The sequence below is a fragment of the Ursus americanus genome, chromosome 31 (assembly GCF_024610735.1).
Source record: "Ursus americanus isolate L20-20 chromosome 31, mUrsAme1.1.p, whole genome shotgun sequence".
NCBI lineage: Eukaryota > Metazoa > Chordata > Mammalia > Carnivora > Ursidae > Ursus > Ursus americanus.
Window position 1 is genome coordinate 26,347,445 of NC_142157.1, and position 18,346 is coordinate 26,365,790.

General features: G+C 38.0%; 1 protein-coding gene across 4 annotated transcripts in view; it reads right to left on the reverse strand.

Annotated features, from left to right (window-relative positions):
* The window catches only part of SEC61A2 (SEC61 translocon subunit alpha 2), a 41,366-nt gene that overhangs the window by 14,292 nt on the left and 8,728 nt on the right, over positions 1–18,346 (reverse strand). For 2 of the 4 annotated variants that reach the window (XM_087857712.1, XM_045793930.2), the window contains exons 4-11: positions 17,661–17,739; positions 13,131–13,262; positions 12,898–13,007; positions 7,814–7,967; positions 6,677–6,837; positions 6,157–6,354; positions 4,355–4,546; positions 3,583–3,659 (exon numbers count right to left, since the gene is read on the reverse strand). In XM_087857712.1, coding sequence (XP_087713838.1) covers positions 3,583–3,659; positions 4,355–4,546; positions 6,157–6,354; positions 6,677–6,837; positions 7,814–7,967; positions 12,898–13,007; positions 13,131–13,262; positions 17,661–17,739 — 1,103 coding nt within the window. Of the gene's footprint in view, positions 1–101; positions 2,541–3,582; positions 3,660–4,354; positions 4,547–6,156; positions 6,355–6,676; positions 6,838–7,813; positions 7,968–12,897; positions 13,008–13,130; positions 13,263–17,660; positions 17,740–18,346 lie in introns of those variants that run through there. The other 2 variants (XM_045793929.2, XM_087857711.1) reach the window with 2 other exon arrangements.

The window sequence follows — 18,346 nt, forward strand, 5'->3', positions numbered from 1 at the left end:
AAGTACAACAACATACACAGATTCCGAGCGTGAATCACTCATTGTTCACCCCCACTGAACTACGGACATTGCTTGAGAATTAGATCTTTGCTTTAGGGATTAAAAAAAAAAAAAGAATTGGGGCATCGTATCTTGAAAGAGTATTCTCAAGTGATGTGTTGGAATTCGAAGGCATAGCCAATACAGTAAAACAGCACTGACTGCTGTCACTGGGAAGAAAGGAATGAGAACCAGGAGGAGTAATCACACGCGCTGTTTCTAGAACCAGCTGGAACTGAAGCTCCATGTTGCCCGTCAGGGCTGAGCGGCAGCTCTGAGAGGGGACAAATCGGGGGAGGGGGACGGAGAGGGAGGGTGGGAACGTGGATACTAGGAGTTAAAAAAGTATAAAAAGTTAATTATATCTAAAATACAGATTAGATATAAATGTTCCAGAACTCATTAAATAAGCTCAAAAATACTGGAAAGTGGCAATTTGAACTACATTTATTTTTAAACAAGTGGGGGGAAGAGTGAGTGTTCTGAATGTTGTGTGCAAAACTGATCCACGTCACCATCTCACCGTCACGAGTGAACAGGGCAAGGCGGGTACATTGGTTTCCAGCATCACAGGCAACACTACAAGTACATTTTTGAACAAATAATGTAAACTTCAGTTTTAAGGCAGCTGGTACTAATGCTGCACACAGGCTTAGCTCGGCGCCCATTTCACAAACGGGACACTGAGCACTTGAAAACAAACTGTGAGGGAAGAAAAGGGGAACCAGCATTATTTGACAAAAACAATGTGTCAAAATTATTCCCTTTCACACACACAAGAAGAAATAGGAGAACATTTAGAAAAACAAAGCACCCATCCCACCGACTTCAGCCTGTTCCTTGACAAAAATTTCAAAATACTGATAAATAATAGTGACCGCAAGCAGGATGCCAGTGCCAGAGCCGATGGCCCCGAGGAAGTCGGCTAACACCGACAGCGCGCCAATGCACAGGCCGCCAAACGCGGCCGCCGTGGGGATGTACCTGCAAGACAGAAGCCTCAGTCAGCCAGCGCGGGGACGCGGGAGGGGACACGGGACGCTGGTGCGGCATCAGCACACACCACCGGCAGGGGGGCCGTCTGCAGGGATGACGTGTGTGTCCCACCCGGTGCCGACGGACTGATGGAGACTTTGTGACTCAGGCAAGGACGTGACCCTGATTTCCAGAAACTGGTCAATAGCCAAGAAAAGCAATATGTGATTTTTATGGCAGAAGGCTGGAATCCTCAACAGACTTAAGTATTAAAATATGTACTACTGTAAATAGGTCGTCTTGAGCTTACTCTCGAAGAGTGAATTCCAAAATGCTAAGTATTGAATTTACGTGACAAGACGTGGATGACCCTCTTTACAGTAATTCAACCTTGGCTGCACGTTAGAACCACCTGAAGAACTCCCAAAAATAATTGAGTCATGTTTAAAATACTCCAGAAAGAAGGGGGAAAAAAGACTGAGGGAGACAGTGGATGAACAGGAATGGCCAGAGGAGGCTAAATACTGAAGCTGGACACAAGCTGGGTACCCGGAGGTTCCTTCTGCCACTCTCTGCAACCCATGCTCTAAATCAATAAACAGGGGCGCCTGGGTGGCTCAGTCGTTAAGTGTCTGCCTTCGGCCCAGGGCATGATCCCAGAGTCCTGGGATCGAGCCCCACATCAGGCTCCTCCGCTGGGAGCCTGCTTCTTCCTCTCCCACTCCCCCTGCTTGTGTTCCTTCTCTCGCTGGCTGCCTCTCTCTCTGTCAAATAAATAAATAAAATCTTTAAAAATAAATAAATAAATAAATAAACAGTTCACATAAAAATACAAGTGCCTTTTCAACTAATGGTTCTGGAACAACTGGATATCCACATGCACAAAAAGAAATCTGGACCCCTATCTCACACTAAACAGAAAAAAATTAGCTCAAAGTGGATCGAAGACCTGAATATCAGAGCTGAGACTCCTAATGGCAAGCAAGAATAAATCTTCGTGACCTTGGGTTAGGCAATGGTTTCTTACTAACACTGAGAGCAGCACAAAGCAACCAAGAGAAACTGAACTTCATCAAAATTAATACCTTGTGCATCAAAGGACACCAAGAGAGTGAAAAGAGAACCCAGAGAATGGCAACAAAATACTTATAAATCGTAAACCTGAGAAGAAGCATATCCAAAATACTTTAAGAATCTTACAACTTGGTAACAAAAAGACAACGCAACTAAAAATGAGCGAAAGATCTGAAAAGACATTTCTCAAAGAAGATACACACATGAAAAGATGTTCAACGTCATTACTCATCAGGGAAAAGCAAATCAAAACCACAATGAGTTACCACTTCATACCCAACTAAGTGGCTATAATCAAAAAGCAAGAAGCAGTGCACGCGAGGATGTAAACAACTGGAAGCTTCATCCATTGCTGGCGGGAATGCAGACCCGTATGGCCACACTGGAAAACAGTCTGCCAGTTCCTCAGTATGTTAAACACAGAGTTACTAGATGACCCAACGGTTCCACTCCTACAGGAATGAAAACATGTCCACACAAAACACGTACAAATACATTCTTAACAGCATTATTCATGACAGTCAAAACCTGGAAACAACCCCAATCTCTATCAACTGATGAATGGATAAACAAATGTGGTATAGTACATCCGTATGATGGAATATTGTTCACAAATACTGCATGAACCCTGAAAACTTTATGCTAAGTGAAAAAAACTCTTCACCAAAGATCACAGGTCATTTATATGAAATGTCCAGAGTAGGCAAACCTGTAGAGATCAAAAGTAAAAAGTTGACTCGGGCGTGGGAGGTGAGATAGGATTGGGGAATAACCAATAGCTGCAAGGTTTCTTTCTGGGTGATGAAAATGATTTTGGTTTGTTTTTTAAGTTTGTGGGGTTTTTTTAAAGTAATCCCTACACTCTATGTTGGGCTCAACTCACGACCCTGAGGTCAACAGTCGCACACTCTTCTGACTGAGCCAGCCAGGCACTCTGGTGACAAAAATGTTTCTTAAATTACACTGTAATGATTACACACTCCGAATATATTAAAAACACAAAACCATATACTTCAAATGAGTGAGTTACATGGTATGTGAATTATAGCTCAATAAAGCTGTTATCAAAAAATAAACTAATGCATGGGATCCACCCCAGACCAAATAAGTCACAATGCCTAGAGGTGAATATCGGTACTTTTTTAAAAGCTCCCAGGTGATTTTATGTGCAGCCAGACGACGAGGACCTCCAATCAAGAGCATTTTAGCACTGGGCTGCTGAGCAGTGAAGGGAACACAATTTTAAAAAATAATTCAGATGTCAATTTTGACAGGGAACAATTTTAGAGAACAATTCAGTATTGTGTTAAATTTTGGTTCTTCTGTGTGAAGTAGAAGAAAAATGCTTCATATTCAACCAGGATAACATCTGACAATAAATTAAAGACTGAAAAACCAAATACATGTGTATGTAGACACATACACACACACACACACACACACACACACACACACACACATACATCAAGAATTAAATCTCATGACCTTACTTACCTATTAAGCTCATGAACCATAGAGGTATCTCTGTGGCCCCTCATTACCATTTGCTGTTCTTTAAGCTGCTTAGCTACCTGCCAAGAGAGAAACCACTTTTAAAATCAAACTATAAATATTTCACTGTTTAGTACCTACCAGGTTCTGTGTGAAGTGTTTTCCACACACTAGTAAATCAAATATGAGATCCTTAAGTAGGCACTGTCGTATCATTCCCATCACACCTGAGGCTCAGTGTTGCACACCACCTATTACCCACACATTAAACCAGTGTTTCTCAATCTTTTTTATTTTTCACCTCCCTAAACAGAAATTAAATAGGAAGGAATAAGAATCTGTTGGGTAGGGTTCAGCTTTGGAGGGTCACAAACCATTGTAAAAATCTAAGAATTTTCCCACCTTCCAGAAACCAGTTTTTAACTCTCTAGGGGTGATATTACCTCATTATTAAGAATGTATGACTTAAAAGTTTCAATTATGAAAGTAATTAAGAGTGTTCCAATTAAACACTCTTGAAATTAAAAACATTTATTTTCTTTTCTTTTCTTAAGATTTTATTTATTTATTTGACAGAGAGAGAGACAGCCAGCGAGAGAGGGAACACAGGCAGGGGGAGTGGGAGAGAAAAAAGCAGGCTCCCAGCGGAGGAGTCTGATGTGGGGCTTGATCCCAGGACTCCGGGATCACACCCTGAGCCGAAGGCAGACGCTTAACGACTGAGCCACCCAGGCGCCCCTAAAAACGTTTATTTTCAAATACAACAAATACTTACATCTTTGGCTGAGGAGCCAGACACCTCTATCCATGTCTTAGAAAAGAATGCACATGATCCCAACATGAAGATGATATAAACAACCACATGGACAGGATCTTCAAATATGGCGCCCATGGACTCAGGAGGGGAAAGATAGTAACAAAGGCCTCCCACCGGGTAAGAACGAGCAGGTCCTCCCCCACTGACATCCTACCGAACAAGAATAAAAAGGACAGATGGTGAACCCAACTGGTCAAGATACATTTTTATGACTTTTCAAAGTCCTCAGAGATTACGACAATGCTTTAAGCTCAAAGCACCTACAGCTAACGATTCTATGTAACTTGAAGATTTACTTTTAATCTAATATCTTCACTCCTTCAAAATTATAGAATGAGCACCTATTACATAAAAGACATTGTGAATATTTTATTAACAGAAAAGTGATCTTCTAAAAACCAACATTATAATACATTTACCAAAAAAATCTTCTTTTCCTAAAGACAGGAATATGATCACATTTAGTCAATCTCTGATTACATTTAGAATCTGAACCTTTCTGCACTATTCAAGAGTATGCAACATATTTTTTCACTTCAAAGTATTCTATGAAGAATACAATCAGTTGAAATATTAACAGATGAATAACAACGCACTGCCTAAACTTTATATGTTTTGTATAAGAAATAGTCCTTTAATAAATATTTATCATAGGATTTTTAGCCAAACATTTAAGAATTTTTATAGTAACAGAACGGAACAGTGTAAATTCTGGGGTATAGGGGGTGGGAAAGCAATTTCTGGCTGCAATGTTTAAAATGTCTGGTTCCTGAATATACACTTCAAAATGATTTCTTTACTGTGCCCCTAAAATCACTAATCCCCAATCAAAAGCACTGTTTATAGACATAATTCAATTTCCCAGTAATTCTCTCATAAAAAGGAACTTAGTTAAGATCACAACACAATCTATATACAACCACTCAATGTGTTTATTGCTATTAAATTATTACAGTAATAATTATGAATGGGTTATTAGCTCGCAAGGGGAGGGACCGCATCCTCCCTCATCACAGGTAATCACGTTTCCGTTACATGAGTGGAGAAAAGAGTACTGTGGATAAAAGGAATCCTATTTCCTTCAACTAACACTCAAGAGTTACTGTCTTATCCTGTTAAACTTAAAAAAACAAAAATAACCTTTACTAGAAGCAGAAAGATGTCACTATAACTTACAACGTAGTAGGTAGCGTATTAAGATAAATGCATAGAATAAGCACCATATTTCAGAAACTGACTATAAAAAAATAACGGTGAAATAAAAATTGTACAATTAGGTATTCTGTAAAAGAACAAAAGATCATGGTCTCTTTCAATTCTATACTTTTAAGGGGAAAAAAAATACTCCTTGGTCATATGACAATTTAAACCAATTAAAATTCGATCCGACAATAACTCACACTTCAGTAACAACGGGCGGGACTGTTTTGGAAGAAGTGTCATCATCCCATGATGACAGGATCTATAAAAGGAAGTCAGAAAGTGCTGGATTCTATTTCTAGTAACTGTTCTCTCTCCAGTCTAGTAATCACATGCCTATCTCTAGCCCAATTAATCACTAGTTTATTGCCACTCAGGCCGTGAAAAATGGGGGTAAAACATCATTCCAAAAAAATGATAAACTCTGAGACAGGTAAGTGACTCTGAAAATGTTATAGCAACTGCTTCAATTATGGCTCATCTCTTTCAGTTAAAAATATAACCATGAAATGCAAATGACAACAAATATGAACGCTTAGAATAAATAACAAAATACTCACAGCCCACTGTCCTAGTAAATTTACTAAAAAGTTGCCACTAAATCGAACAGACAGCATCTGGGAAATAACATACAGGTTTGACACTAAGGCCGACTGGAGAATAATGGGAATGTTCGAGGTGTAGAAGAGCTTGATGGGATAGCTACTGTACTGTCCTCGATACCGGGCCGACTTGATGGGCAAGTCAACACGAAATCCCTAAAAAATGAAAATGAAGAGGAAGTAAGAGTAACTGCACATCTCAAGCACAGAACACAGACGACAGGCACAACAGTACAGTGGGGAGTGCAACAAGCAACACCAACATTGTTCCTGCCACAGACACACACACAAGCAGAACTCCTGCTTCTGACATTTCGCACCACTAATATTTTCCACCTCAGAGTCGAAAGAATGATTTGCTTGACTAGATTCTGCAACACGGACTTGTTAGATGCTGACATCTCAAATGGCATTCTTTTCTTTAAAAGCAAAATAAAAATTCACATCCCACTGACTTCGGTGAAGAAAGTATACATACCTGAAAATATATAACAACGGCAAACACAAAGACCGTAGCAATGAGGTTCATGAGATTGGGTAGGTTCTGACGATAGAAAGCCTCCCTTAAAGCGCGGACCTTGTCTGTCCTGGTGGCCAGTAAATGAAAGAGCGCTATGACCGCACCCTCAAACTCGGTACCTGATAAGTCAAGAGAGAAATTCACTGTAGACTCTTTCTCCAACACGGTCCCAAAGATCAAACAAATAACCTTGAAACTCCAGTACATGGCAGAAAATGGGGGTCCAAATCATTCATCCATGTTTACTTTATAATACAGCCATGTGTGGAGCTTCTAAAAATATTTACATCATTGAGGCAAATGTGTCTTTTTTAGCACAAATCTCAAGTTTTCTCAAGAGACTATTCTTGATGAAAACAGCTAAAGTAGAATAAACCTAAGCAAATATTTAAGTCATAATGATTTGCCTCTCCTTTACTTTAGGGAAGGGAAAGGAGTATTTTTAGGGAGGGGGGACAGCAGCAGCCAAGCAGAATAAAGATGTCAGAATCAAAGGACCTACATCACTCTATGGAGCTGGCTTTTAAGTTTCTTTTACCAAGAATACTAATAAACCACCACTGCTCTTTTCTTAAGGCTGGGATCAGTTTAGACGGTAACTGTTAGGACTCTTGGATGGCACTTAAATGAGATCAGTGGAGATGGGTAAGGGGAAAGACAGAATGAAGGATTTCAAAATTTAGTTGCTATTACAAAGCCAAGGAGAATAGCAGCAAAAGTATTAGCGCTCCCTGATGATACGATAAATAATAGTGTTTTCATTTGAAAAATCTTAACCCACTACCTTTTTTCCCCCTGGGAATGCAGAAATCGGTCACACTTCTACAGCAATGGCTTAAGCAAGTAACATTTTAAAAAGCTGTTTGCAACCACTGAAATTTTCAACGAGCAGAGGCTAAAATTTAGGTATTATTCTCTTTGAAGTAATATTTCATACTCCACAAATCTCTGCTGCTTAACTCCTGAGCAATTAGCATCAGTTGTCCCCTGGGACAGCAAACCACGGTGTTTACAGGCATGTCCTGCTCCGTGACGGGTTACTTTCCAGCACACATCCAGCAAAACTCGTGCAGTTGCAGTCGCTGTGCACTGTACCTCTGCCAGTGTTAATAGTAGTGGGACTAAAGGCCTTCCAGACAATGGTTTCACAGATGTTGGTGGCAATAAAGAGGGAAATACCAGACCCCAAGCCGTAACCCTTCTGTAGCAGCTCATCTAACAGCAGCACAATCAAACCAGCAACAAACAACTGTGGGGAAAGAAATGCAAGTAAGCTGAAGCAAGAATAAACTCAAGAAAGGGGAAGATGAACACCACTGACTCCGTTCAAAGTATGGGCATTTTTAATATTAAAACCTAATTGTTGCAATATCACTGTTATGACTCTCCATCTTTTTAACCCCACTTTAGTCAGAAGTCAGGTCTGCAAATCAGAGGGGTGGAAACATTGTTACATTATAAAGCAGACATTTCAACCTCTAAAGCCTATTTATAAACCATCTGAATAGTCTCCCTTACAATCTTTAAGTAAGGTCTATTGAAAAGCACACTAAAACAAAAATGCTCAAACTTGTTCAATTTAGGACAGCAAGAAACTGAAAACATTCCAAGTAGTTCCAAGGAAGTGAAAGACCAAATGAAATATGGTATAATAACAAGACACAGTTGTATACTGCCACTAAAGGAAAAGTATGCGGATACATTTTTAAGGTGTTATATGTAATACTTTATATATTATATATACAGTTTCCATTGAACAACATAGGCTTGAACTACGCAGGTCCACATATATAGATTTTTTTATACATACACTGTAGTACTATAAATGTATTTTCTCTTCCTTCTGAGTTTCTTACCAACATGCTCTTTTCTCTAGCTTACTGTATCATATAAATATGATATATAACATACAAAACATGTGTTAATCAACCATCTATGCTATTGGCAAGGGATCAGGTAAACAGTAAGCTGTTAGTAGTTAAGTTTTGAGGGAGTCGAAAGTTGTATGTGGTTTTCAGCTGCATGGGGGGGAGGTTTAGCACCCCAACTCCTGTGTTGTTCAAGGGTCAACTGTAATATACAGAGAGAATAAGTCAAAAGGAGCAGAAATTAATATGTAAAAGAGACTGTAACAATGTCAAAAATGCACTCCAGGGGCACCTGGGTGGCTCAGTTGTTAGGCGGCTGCCTTCGGCTCAGGGCGTGATCCCAGAGTCCTGGGATCGAGCCCCACATCAGGCTCCTCCACTGGGAGCCTGCTTCTTCCTCTCCCACTCCCCCCGCCTGTGTTCCCTCTCTCTCTGGCTGTCTCCCTCTCTATCAAATAAATAAATAAAATCTTAAAAAAAAAAATGCACTCCATACCCACAATGACAAAAAGTGAATGTAAATTTGAAGAGAAGGATTTGCCAGGTTCTTAAGCTCATCCTTTTTTAAAAAATAAAAGCGTTCTAACTTTAATTTATGTGAAATTGAAAATTCTTAATTTTCCTCTTGGAGACATTTCTGTAAAAGCATGTGCCAATTAAAAATAATCCGTAGCCTTGCAAGTGATCTCCATAGTCATGTATTCCCTGCACTGCAGTATCCTAATCAAGAGGGAAAGAAAAGATGCTTCCATGCCTCCAACCTCACGCCTTCCCCGTTTTAAAAACTCCATCCTACGTAAGTGAGGAAACGCCACTTCCACTCCTCCCAGCTCTGAGGCCTCCCACCCTATTACTTACTCAGTTGACCTGACAACCCCCGTTACAAAAGACAGCAAACGAACTACAGTACACCATTTTAAGCATGCTTACCTTCTGCGGTGTGTTTTTTTTCTTAACTGTCCTTTCAGTGGTTGTACAGAGCCTAAATTGTCTATTTACAGTCTTTTAGTTTGACTTTCAAAGGACTGGAAAAAGGGTACAATTCTTCAAACTTCTAAGAGTGCTCATGAATCCTTTACTGTTTGAAAACCAAGTTTAACACTTTGACAAGATAAAAGAGAAGTTAGGACTTACTACGGAGATTTTATTTTGACCACAATTATGTAATAAGCAAATAAATGCTCCCAATCAGAAAAACAACCCTGTGCAGGGAAAGACAGCTGTCCATAAACTATCAGCCCACCAGAAAGCAGGATCATGAGCTTCTGATTAAATGACTTGTCCAGAGTCATAAAGTCACTCTGAAATACCTGTTAATTCTCCAAACCTCCTGTTCAGACCAATAACCATCAGGCTACAGAGTGATTCATGTATGTCCTGTGAAAATCAAACTCATATTTTTCTAAGTGGAGAAAGGAATCATAGAGAAGTATAAATGAGTAATGGTTTCTATAATAAAAGATAGTAAAAAGCATGCGAACTATGTTTCTGAGGTGGGGGATGCTGAAAAACCACGAAGTTAGAGCATCTCCTTGACTACAACAGGGACAGAGACCAAATGCCCCCTGCAGGCGCTTGTGGAATGTGCCATACATACACATCTCTAAACTAGGCATAAAATTAACTCTTTACATTTCACCTCCGCTTGTGCACGCACACACACACGCAACTGAACAAAACAATACCTTTCCTACATGCCATGCACACTGATATTTTCTATTCTGTTATTTTAATCAAGACCCACTATTTAGATTTCAAATCTCACTAGTTGAAACACATGATCATGTGAGTGAAACAAGAATAATTAAGGTGAGAAATACCTTACCTAACAGCATGCAGTTTTCAAAATCTATGTTCTAGGTGAAACACACTGATCCAATCATCTCTCTTCAGTGTATCCACACATTTTCAATGTTAGGAATGCCTTAAAAGACACACTACCCACCTACGATCAAACACATTTCTCTATACAGTAACACTGAAAGAATTAACCGCAAGTACTTGTACGCCAGAATTTATGTAAACAGAAGTATATATCCACTTATTTCATTTCTGGAATGTAACTATTCCTTGACTTCTGATACTGGGGGAAAAAAATTAAAATAGCTTAACTCTGTTTTATCTCAAATTCAAATTTGTAACGACTCCACAGAAGTCAATGCTTTAACCCAGAACTGGTCAGATGAGGTTCTTCAAGAATCCAAAAATATCCCTACTAAAATACTAGAAAAATTGTAGGAGCATAATGTTCTAAGAGCTAGGTGTCAATTCTGAATGTCTTTTAACAATCGGGGTTATTCTGGGGGCGCCTGGGTCGCTCAGTTGGTTGAGTGTCTGCCTTTGGCTCGGGTCATGATCCCGGGGTCCTGGGATCCAGCCCCTGTCAGGCTCCCTGCTTGGTGGGGGTGTGTTTCTCCCTCTCACTCAGCCCCTCCCCCTGCTCGTGCACTCTCTCTCTGTCTCTCCTTCCCTCCTCTCTCTCAAATAAATAAAATCCTTTAAAAAAATAAAAATCGGAGCTATTCTGAACTGCAGGTTGTATAAAGCAAAGGCTATAAAGAAACAAAATAAGACAACAATTGATGCATCGCTATCTTCAACAACGCCAAAAGCACACGGCGAGATCATAAGCACTGAAAGACATCCAAGTCAGTTTTCAGAGGGTCCTCTCTCCCAAGCCACTGCAACTCTTCCTCTAATTCTCAAAGGTTATGAATTTGCCAATCAGGTTTTTTTTTTTAATGGAGGAATAAGGACAACGTTTATGGGAACTCACTAGGGCTCAGAAACCTACCAAAGACTGATAATGCATTAAAAATTCCTCAGCCGGTCAAAAGACAAAATATTTCCATCTAGTTAGAAGAGCCCCTCCTGTTGTTAATGACATCAATAAATATTTGAACAACCTAATTCTCCTTGTTCTAATCTAATCTCTTTGTTCTAATCATTCACTACATGATCTTATTTTGATTTGCTCCCTATATATGGTTTCTCATTAAAAAAGAATGGTCAACCATGCCAATCTGAAATGGTCATATTTCTCAATGTATATATTAATAAGTTATTTTAGTTTTATTTAAAAATATTTTTCCAAAATTAATGCTTTGACCATTAAAAAAAATGTTCCTAAATGAATCTTATTTCCATAGACTGAGCAAGAAGAGGCATTTCCAAAATAACCAGGGCTCTAGATGCTGTGCTTAACTTATCAAACTTCTTTTCAAAATGCCACAAATAACTATTACATAACTTAAGTACAATCCATTCTTGGGTAGCTTCTCTACATGATTTTTAAGGACTGTACATTAGAGAAATATCTTCTAGACTTGACACACTTTGAGATACTTAGTACAGGGATAATTATGTTGGCCTTTAAAAGTTCAATTCCAAAGGGTCTATTTTAAAAATCCATGAAATATATGTATACAGCTTCATGTATTTTACTAGCTGTAAGATACTATTTGTAATGCCATTATTTTGTATACCACTAAGAAAAAAATACTGTCAATTAAACTATGACACAATAACTTATCACAAAGAATTTTTATTTCTACTTGTAAGAAAAGCTATTTTAGACCTATTTTAGATTTTATCATCTAGCCTGTTGTGTGCCGTTGCATACACACAGTGAACCAGAACCTTCTGCAGACATTTTAAACAGCAACTAATCTCAAAAACATGTCACACCAACAATGCATATAACCAATCGATGCGATGAACATGTGACTAGCTCTAACCCACTGACACACATATGCAGACAGTGACTACTATCACGACTGCTGCCTGGCTGATAGCAAACGTGGGGCACTACCAGCTCTAAGAGAAAACATCCTGGGGGCGACTGGGAGGCTCGGTCACTAAAGTCTCTGACTTCAGCTCAGGTCATGATACCAGGGTCCTGGAATCAAGCCCTGCATCGAGCTCTCTGCTCAGCAGGGAATCTGCTTCTCCCTCTCCCTTGCCCTTCCCGGTGTTCCTGCTTTCTCTCACCCTCAAATAAATAAAAATCTTAAAAAAAAAAAAAAAAGTCCTGATTTCAGAGACATCAAAAAGTAAAAAATGTGCATCTAAGAATCAGTGAAATACAGTCGATCCATAATGCCTTGTACTATGCAGCTATGAGGCTATTAAAATAAATTTTAACATTTTATATCAACACAATTTATACATGTCACTTCAATAATCAAAATCTTATAACTAAATAATTCAAAAGTAAGAAAATTAATGCATCAACCATTTAAAGAACTGTTAGAAAAGAAAAAAGGGATCAAATTGTTTTGTTATCTGCAGATGAAAAATTGGATTTCTTACCTGAATAATGATAAGGAGACAGATGCCAGCACCCATTTCAGCGGGATCCCCATACATGCCCGTCATGACATACACAATGGCTTGCCCAATGGTAATGATCATACCAAATACTGACAAAAATTGGGGGAAAAGGAGTACATGCTTACAACCAAAGACAAAAAAGACTAGAAAAATATCTTTACCACAAAATTCTCAAATTTGGAAAAGACTCTTTAACTGTATTAATAGCTCACGTTTCTGGGCTCCATTGAATAGAGCTCTGTCTTTGGGTGTGTCTCCAACTTCAATGATTTTGGCTCCAGCTAACAACTGCATAATCAAACCAGATGTTACAATTGGGGAGATACCCAATTCCATTAAAGTTCCTGTAAAGGAGAAGGAAAAAAGTAAATAATCTTTACTATACCCAGTGCAGATTAGTTTACAAGTGTGGCAATCCTTATTCATGTCTATTAAAACACATGCTCAAATGTTAACAGGCAGATTTTCATTCTTTAAACACTGATTTATTAACACATGTATTTACTTCATTTATTAACACAATCTTGCAACAATTCACTGAAACAAAATTACTATCCCCCAAAAAAGGTAAATTTCTGTAAATTCTGAACTTAAAATGTTAAAGAAATCCTTTGAAAGAAATCTTCCAAAATTTTTGTCCAAATCATTATTCTTAAAACTTAAACTGAACATTTTGTTTTAATGCAAAATAAGAAATACATACCAAGCCTGAGAATTAAATACCAAGTTAATAAAAAATGACATTTAAGATTATTAGTGCCTCTTCTAGTTCAAATTCTAAAATTACATAGGGAGTCATCTAAATCAATGTTGTAGAACATTCAGTGGCATGAAAAACGTTCATGACATAGTGGATAGCAAAATGAAAAATTTGGAAAATAGTATTACAGTTCGATTTCAGTTAATACTTAGGTGGAAAATAGTTTCCTGATATTTTAGCCTGGTTGTCAAGATATGGTTATTTTCACCCAGTGAGATTATTTTCTTCTTTTCTCTTCTTATTTTTTAAGTTTTTCTTTACAGAAAACACATATTGTACTTAGAGTGAAAAATAAGAAATCCAAATATGCCAAGTGTACAAGTTAACATGTAAAACGAATAATTCTACATCATCAAGAAGATGTTTTCACTGGTCATTCTGTCTTAAATCCTGGCTTTTATAAATGTTGAGAAGGTGCCTTTAATATGAGAAAAGATTCCAGGGCGCCTGGGTGGCACAGCGGTTAAGCGTCTGCCTTCGGCTCAGGGCGTGATCCCGGCGTTATGGGATCAAGCCCCACATCAGGCTCCTCCGCTATGAGCCTGCTTCTTCCTCTCCCACTCCCCCTGCTTGTGTTCCCTCTCTCGCTGGCTGTCTCTATCTCTGTCGAAGAAATAAATAAAATCTTTACAAACAAACAAACAAACAAATAAATAAATAAATAAATAAAATATGAGAAAAGATTCCATCCTAGGAGGATTCTTGAGGTCTCCTCAAATACTTCAACAGTAAAAGTTAACATTTCTTATTGTTAAAACCAGTAGGTAGAGAAGTAGGTAGGAAGGTAAACATTTTTTTAAAAGTAAAATCCCAAAAATTTGTAACTGTCACATGAATCTAGTCTGAGAATAAATACAGTCAAGTTTTGATGACAATTTCATATAGGAAATATGGCACCTCAAATCAGTAGGAAAAGGACAAATGGGCCTTACGAAATGACTGGCCATTTATAAAAAATCACGCCTGCATTTCTTACCTCATGACTTACAACAAAATAAATGCCTGATGTATAGAAAATTTAACCATAAGAGAAAAACGACAAAAATACTTTCTTGGAAAAGAAAAGGCCTTTCTAAGCATGACCAAAAAACCTAGAACCCACAATGAAAAAGATAGATGCTATGGTTAGATACAACTATGAAAATTCCATGTGGTAAAACACTGCATAAAATTTTTTTTAAAAAGGCAGCATTAAAGTTAAAAGAAAAATACGTGAACACAAATGACAGAGCTCATATCTCCAATATGCGAAGAGTTCTTACAAATCGATTAAAAATGAACAAACCAATAGGAAAAAAATTTAAAAAGGAAAAAGAGAAAACATAGTATGGCTGCTCCCAATGATACTCTTTCTCAGGAAATACTGACAGTACAGGAGGGGACCCCCACACCCGAATCTGAACTATGTAACCCTGAAACTCTAACCAAAGCTGACTGAGCCCAGTGTAAATTCTGTAGTTTGGAATTCTGAGCTAAGAACCAAAGAACCCAGGAATTTGGGGAGCTAAAGCCCAAAGAAAAGGTTCCCAATCCCTGCTGCCGATCTAAAGCTACCCTGGTTCTCTTCCAGCCCAGGCTTAGTTGTTCCACCTCCCCTATGGAGTCCAAAAAATAACCAGTATCTTTCTAGCAAGTTCCATTCTTGTGTTTAAACTGGTCAGTAATTTTCTATTACTTAAAACAAGTCCACTCAGAAAAAATTCAAATATTCAATAAAAATATAAGACAATGTTCAAGCTCGCCTATATATAAAGAAATACAAATTAAATAACAGATATCAATTTTTACCTGTCCAACTTCCAAAGACTAAAGGACTAATAATATAATATCCACTTTTGGAAGAAAGATGTCATTCTCATATAGAACTGCTAAGTGTATAAAATAATACAAATCTTTTGGAAGATAATTTAGCATTATCTATCAAAAATTTAGGTGTATATATCTTGCACAGTTAAACTTCTAGAAATTAATTCTATTAAAAAATGACAAGAGATAGCATACAGTATAGCATTCATGGTAGCACTGGTTATAATGATATAAAATTGGGGAAAAAAACCAAATGTGTGGAAGAAGAGGACCCTAATGGCCTGGAACCACACTTGCAGTACCCTCCTCACTTTGTCTCTAAGCCCTTTATGATCTGGCTCTTGGACTCATCTGTAACAGCGTGTCCCACCTCATTATTTCTTTTCTTATCTTCTTCTAGCCATACTGACTCATCATCCTTTCCTGAACACATTAAGCACATTCCCATCTCAGGGCCTGGGCACGTGCTCTTCCCTACAACGTTCCTCCCCCAGATCATCACATGGCCTTCTCTCTCGTGTCCTGCAGGTCTCTGCTCAAATGTCCCTCCCCTCGCCCAAAACGTACTCACGAGAGGATACCTCCCCAAATAGAATAATAGAAACTCCACAACAACAGGGACGCTGTCTTGATCGCTGCTTTCATCTCGGCGCCTAGCACAAAGCTTGCCACACAGTAAGAACGCAAAAAATATCTGAATGACTAAATAATTCGTGGCATATCCATATAACGGAACAGCATACAGCCATTAAATGAAACAACTCATCCAAGAAACTGAGTAAACACACTAAGTAGCAGAACAGGTACATAGTTTATCTTATTTTTTAGTTTAAAAAAACAAGCACAGTTGACCCTTGAACAATGGAGGGGTTAGAGACACTGACCCTCTATGCAGTCAAAAATCCACGTATAACTTTTGACTCTCCCAAACCAAAAACTTAACTACTAATAGCCTACTGGTGACTGGAAGCCTTACCAATAACGTCAACGGTCAATTAACACATATTTTGTATGCTCTGTAAGTATCATACACTATATTCTCGTAATTAAGTAAGCTAGAAAAGAAAATGTTATGAAAAATGTCCTAGGAAGAGAAAATACATTTACAGCACTGCACTGTATTTATTAAAAAAAAAAAAAATCCACACATAAGTGGACCCCACACAGTTCAAACCCATGTGGTTCAAGAGTCAACTAAATATAAATTTATCTATGTGAATGCATATGCAGAGAAAAGGTCTGCATAGATATTCAACAACCTATTATCTTCCCGGGACTTACCCTTGAGATGCAAGACTTTCATTTGCAGCTTTATATAAAACTGCATACAAATTTTGGTGCATTTTTTAATGATTAACCAATATTTCTATTTTAATCTAAAAAAATTACCAACAAAACCCCTCCTGATCCAGTCCCTAGCTATCTCTTTAGCCACTGCCTTACGCACATGGGCTTTTGGCTCAGCCTTCCCTCTCCCACCGGCCCAGATACAGAAATCCAATTCCAGTGCTATTCCAGTATCATCTCCTCCGACACTACAGATCAGGGTCCTTCAGGGCCAGGCAAAACCCAAGGACACACTTTAGAGGGTCCAGGAAGCTCCAAAGCTTTTATGCAAAATCTGTGCATGTGAATATGCATGAATTTTTCCAAAATCTGTGCGTGTGAGTGTGTATGAATTTTTCTTGGGAGAGTATACATAAATTTAATTAGAGTTATATTCAACTAATGAATCACTGAACATTATATCAAAAACTAATGATGTACTATACCTTGGCTAATTGAATTTCAATAAAATAAATAAATAAACAAATAAATAAATAAAGTAATACTGTACACAAAAAATTTTAATTAGAGTCTCAAAGAAAATATGACCCATAAAAGGATGAAGGATGAAAGCTCCAGACAGTGCTATCACTCCGCTCTCTGTTGGACATCTACACTCTGTACATATTTCTATTATTACAAGACATACAGAGTTTTGTAAGTATTTACGTGTTGGTCTCTTCTCCTAGGCAACGGGTTTCTTTTACCATATGCTCCCCACCCCTGTAGACATCAAAATAGTTGTTTCCACATTTTCTCATCTATTTGATGTCAGTACTAATGCCTCGTATGGAGGCAAAAAAAGAAAAGAAAAGAGAAAAGAAAGGAAAAGAAAAGAAGAAGTACATACCTCTGTTGGATGCAAGAATAACTCTCATCCAGTAGAAAGGATCTGCAGAATCTGATGACATGATTCCAAATAGTGGTATCTATAATATTACATAAAACAATTTCTGAAAATGCATTATATAAATTAAGTTGGAACTTAATTCATACTTCAATTACTTATTATTTGTAATACTTAAAAGAAAAAAAACCCACTACTTCCCATGTTCTCTAATAAAACAAGTGTACCCTAAAGGGAAAGTTTTTTAACAAAAATAAAAACAATAGGAATCACTACTTATGCAAATCCACTGTGAACACACCTATCAGGATGAAGATCAGTTGCACAGCAATGTGACTATACTTAACACTACTGAACTGTGTGCTTAAAAACGGCTAAGATGGTAAATTTTATGTTATTTTTTTTACAATTAAAAAAATACCCCATCAGTAAATTACAGGATATATCCACCCAGTCATAGAATAATTTTGCTAAGCTATGGGTACTAATGACAGCCACAGTCACATTCTAAATGTGAGACTGAAGACTATATATATATATACACACACATATATATTTATATAAATATTATGCAGCCACTGAACAGAAGCTTAAAGAAGCTTGTAATAGCATAAAGAAGTGCTTATGCTGTAATACCAAGTATGACACTGTGGTTCTCAACCTGGGGCAATTCTGCCCCCCACAGGGGA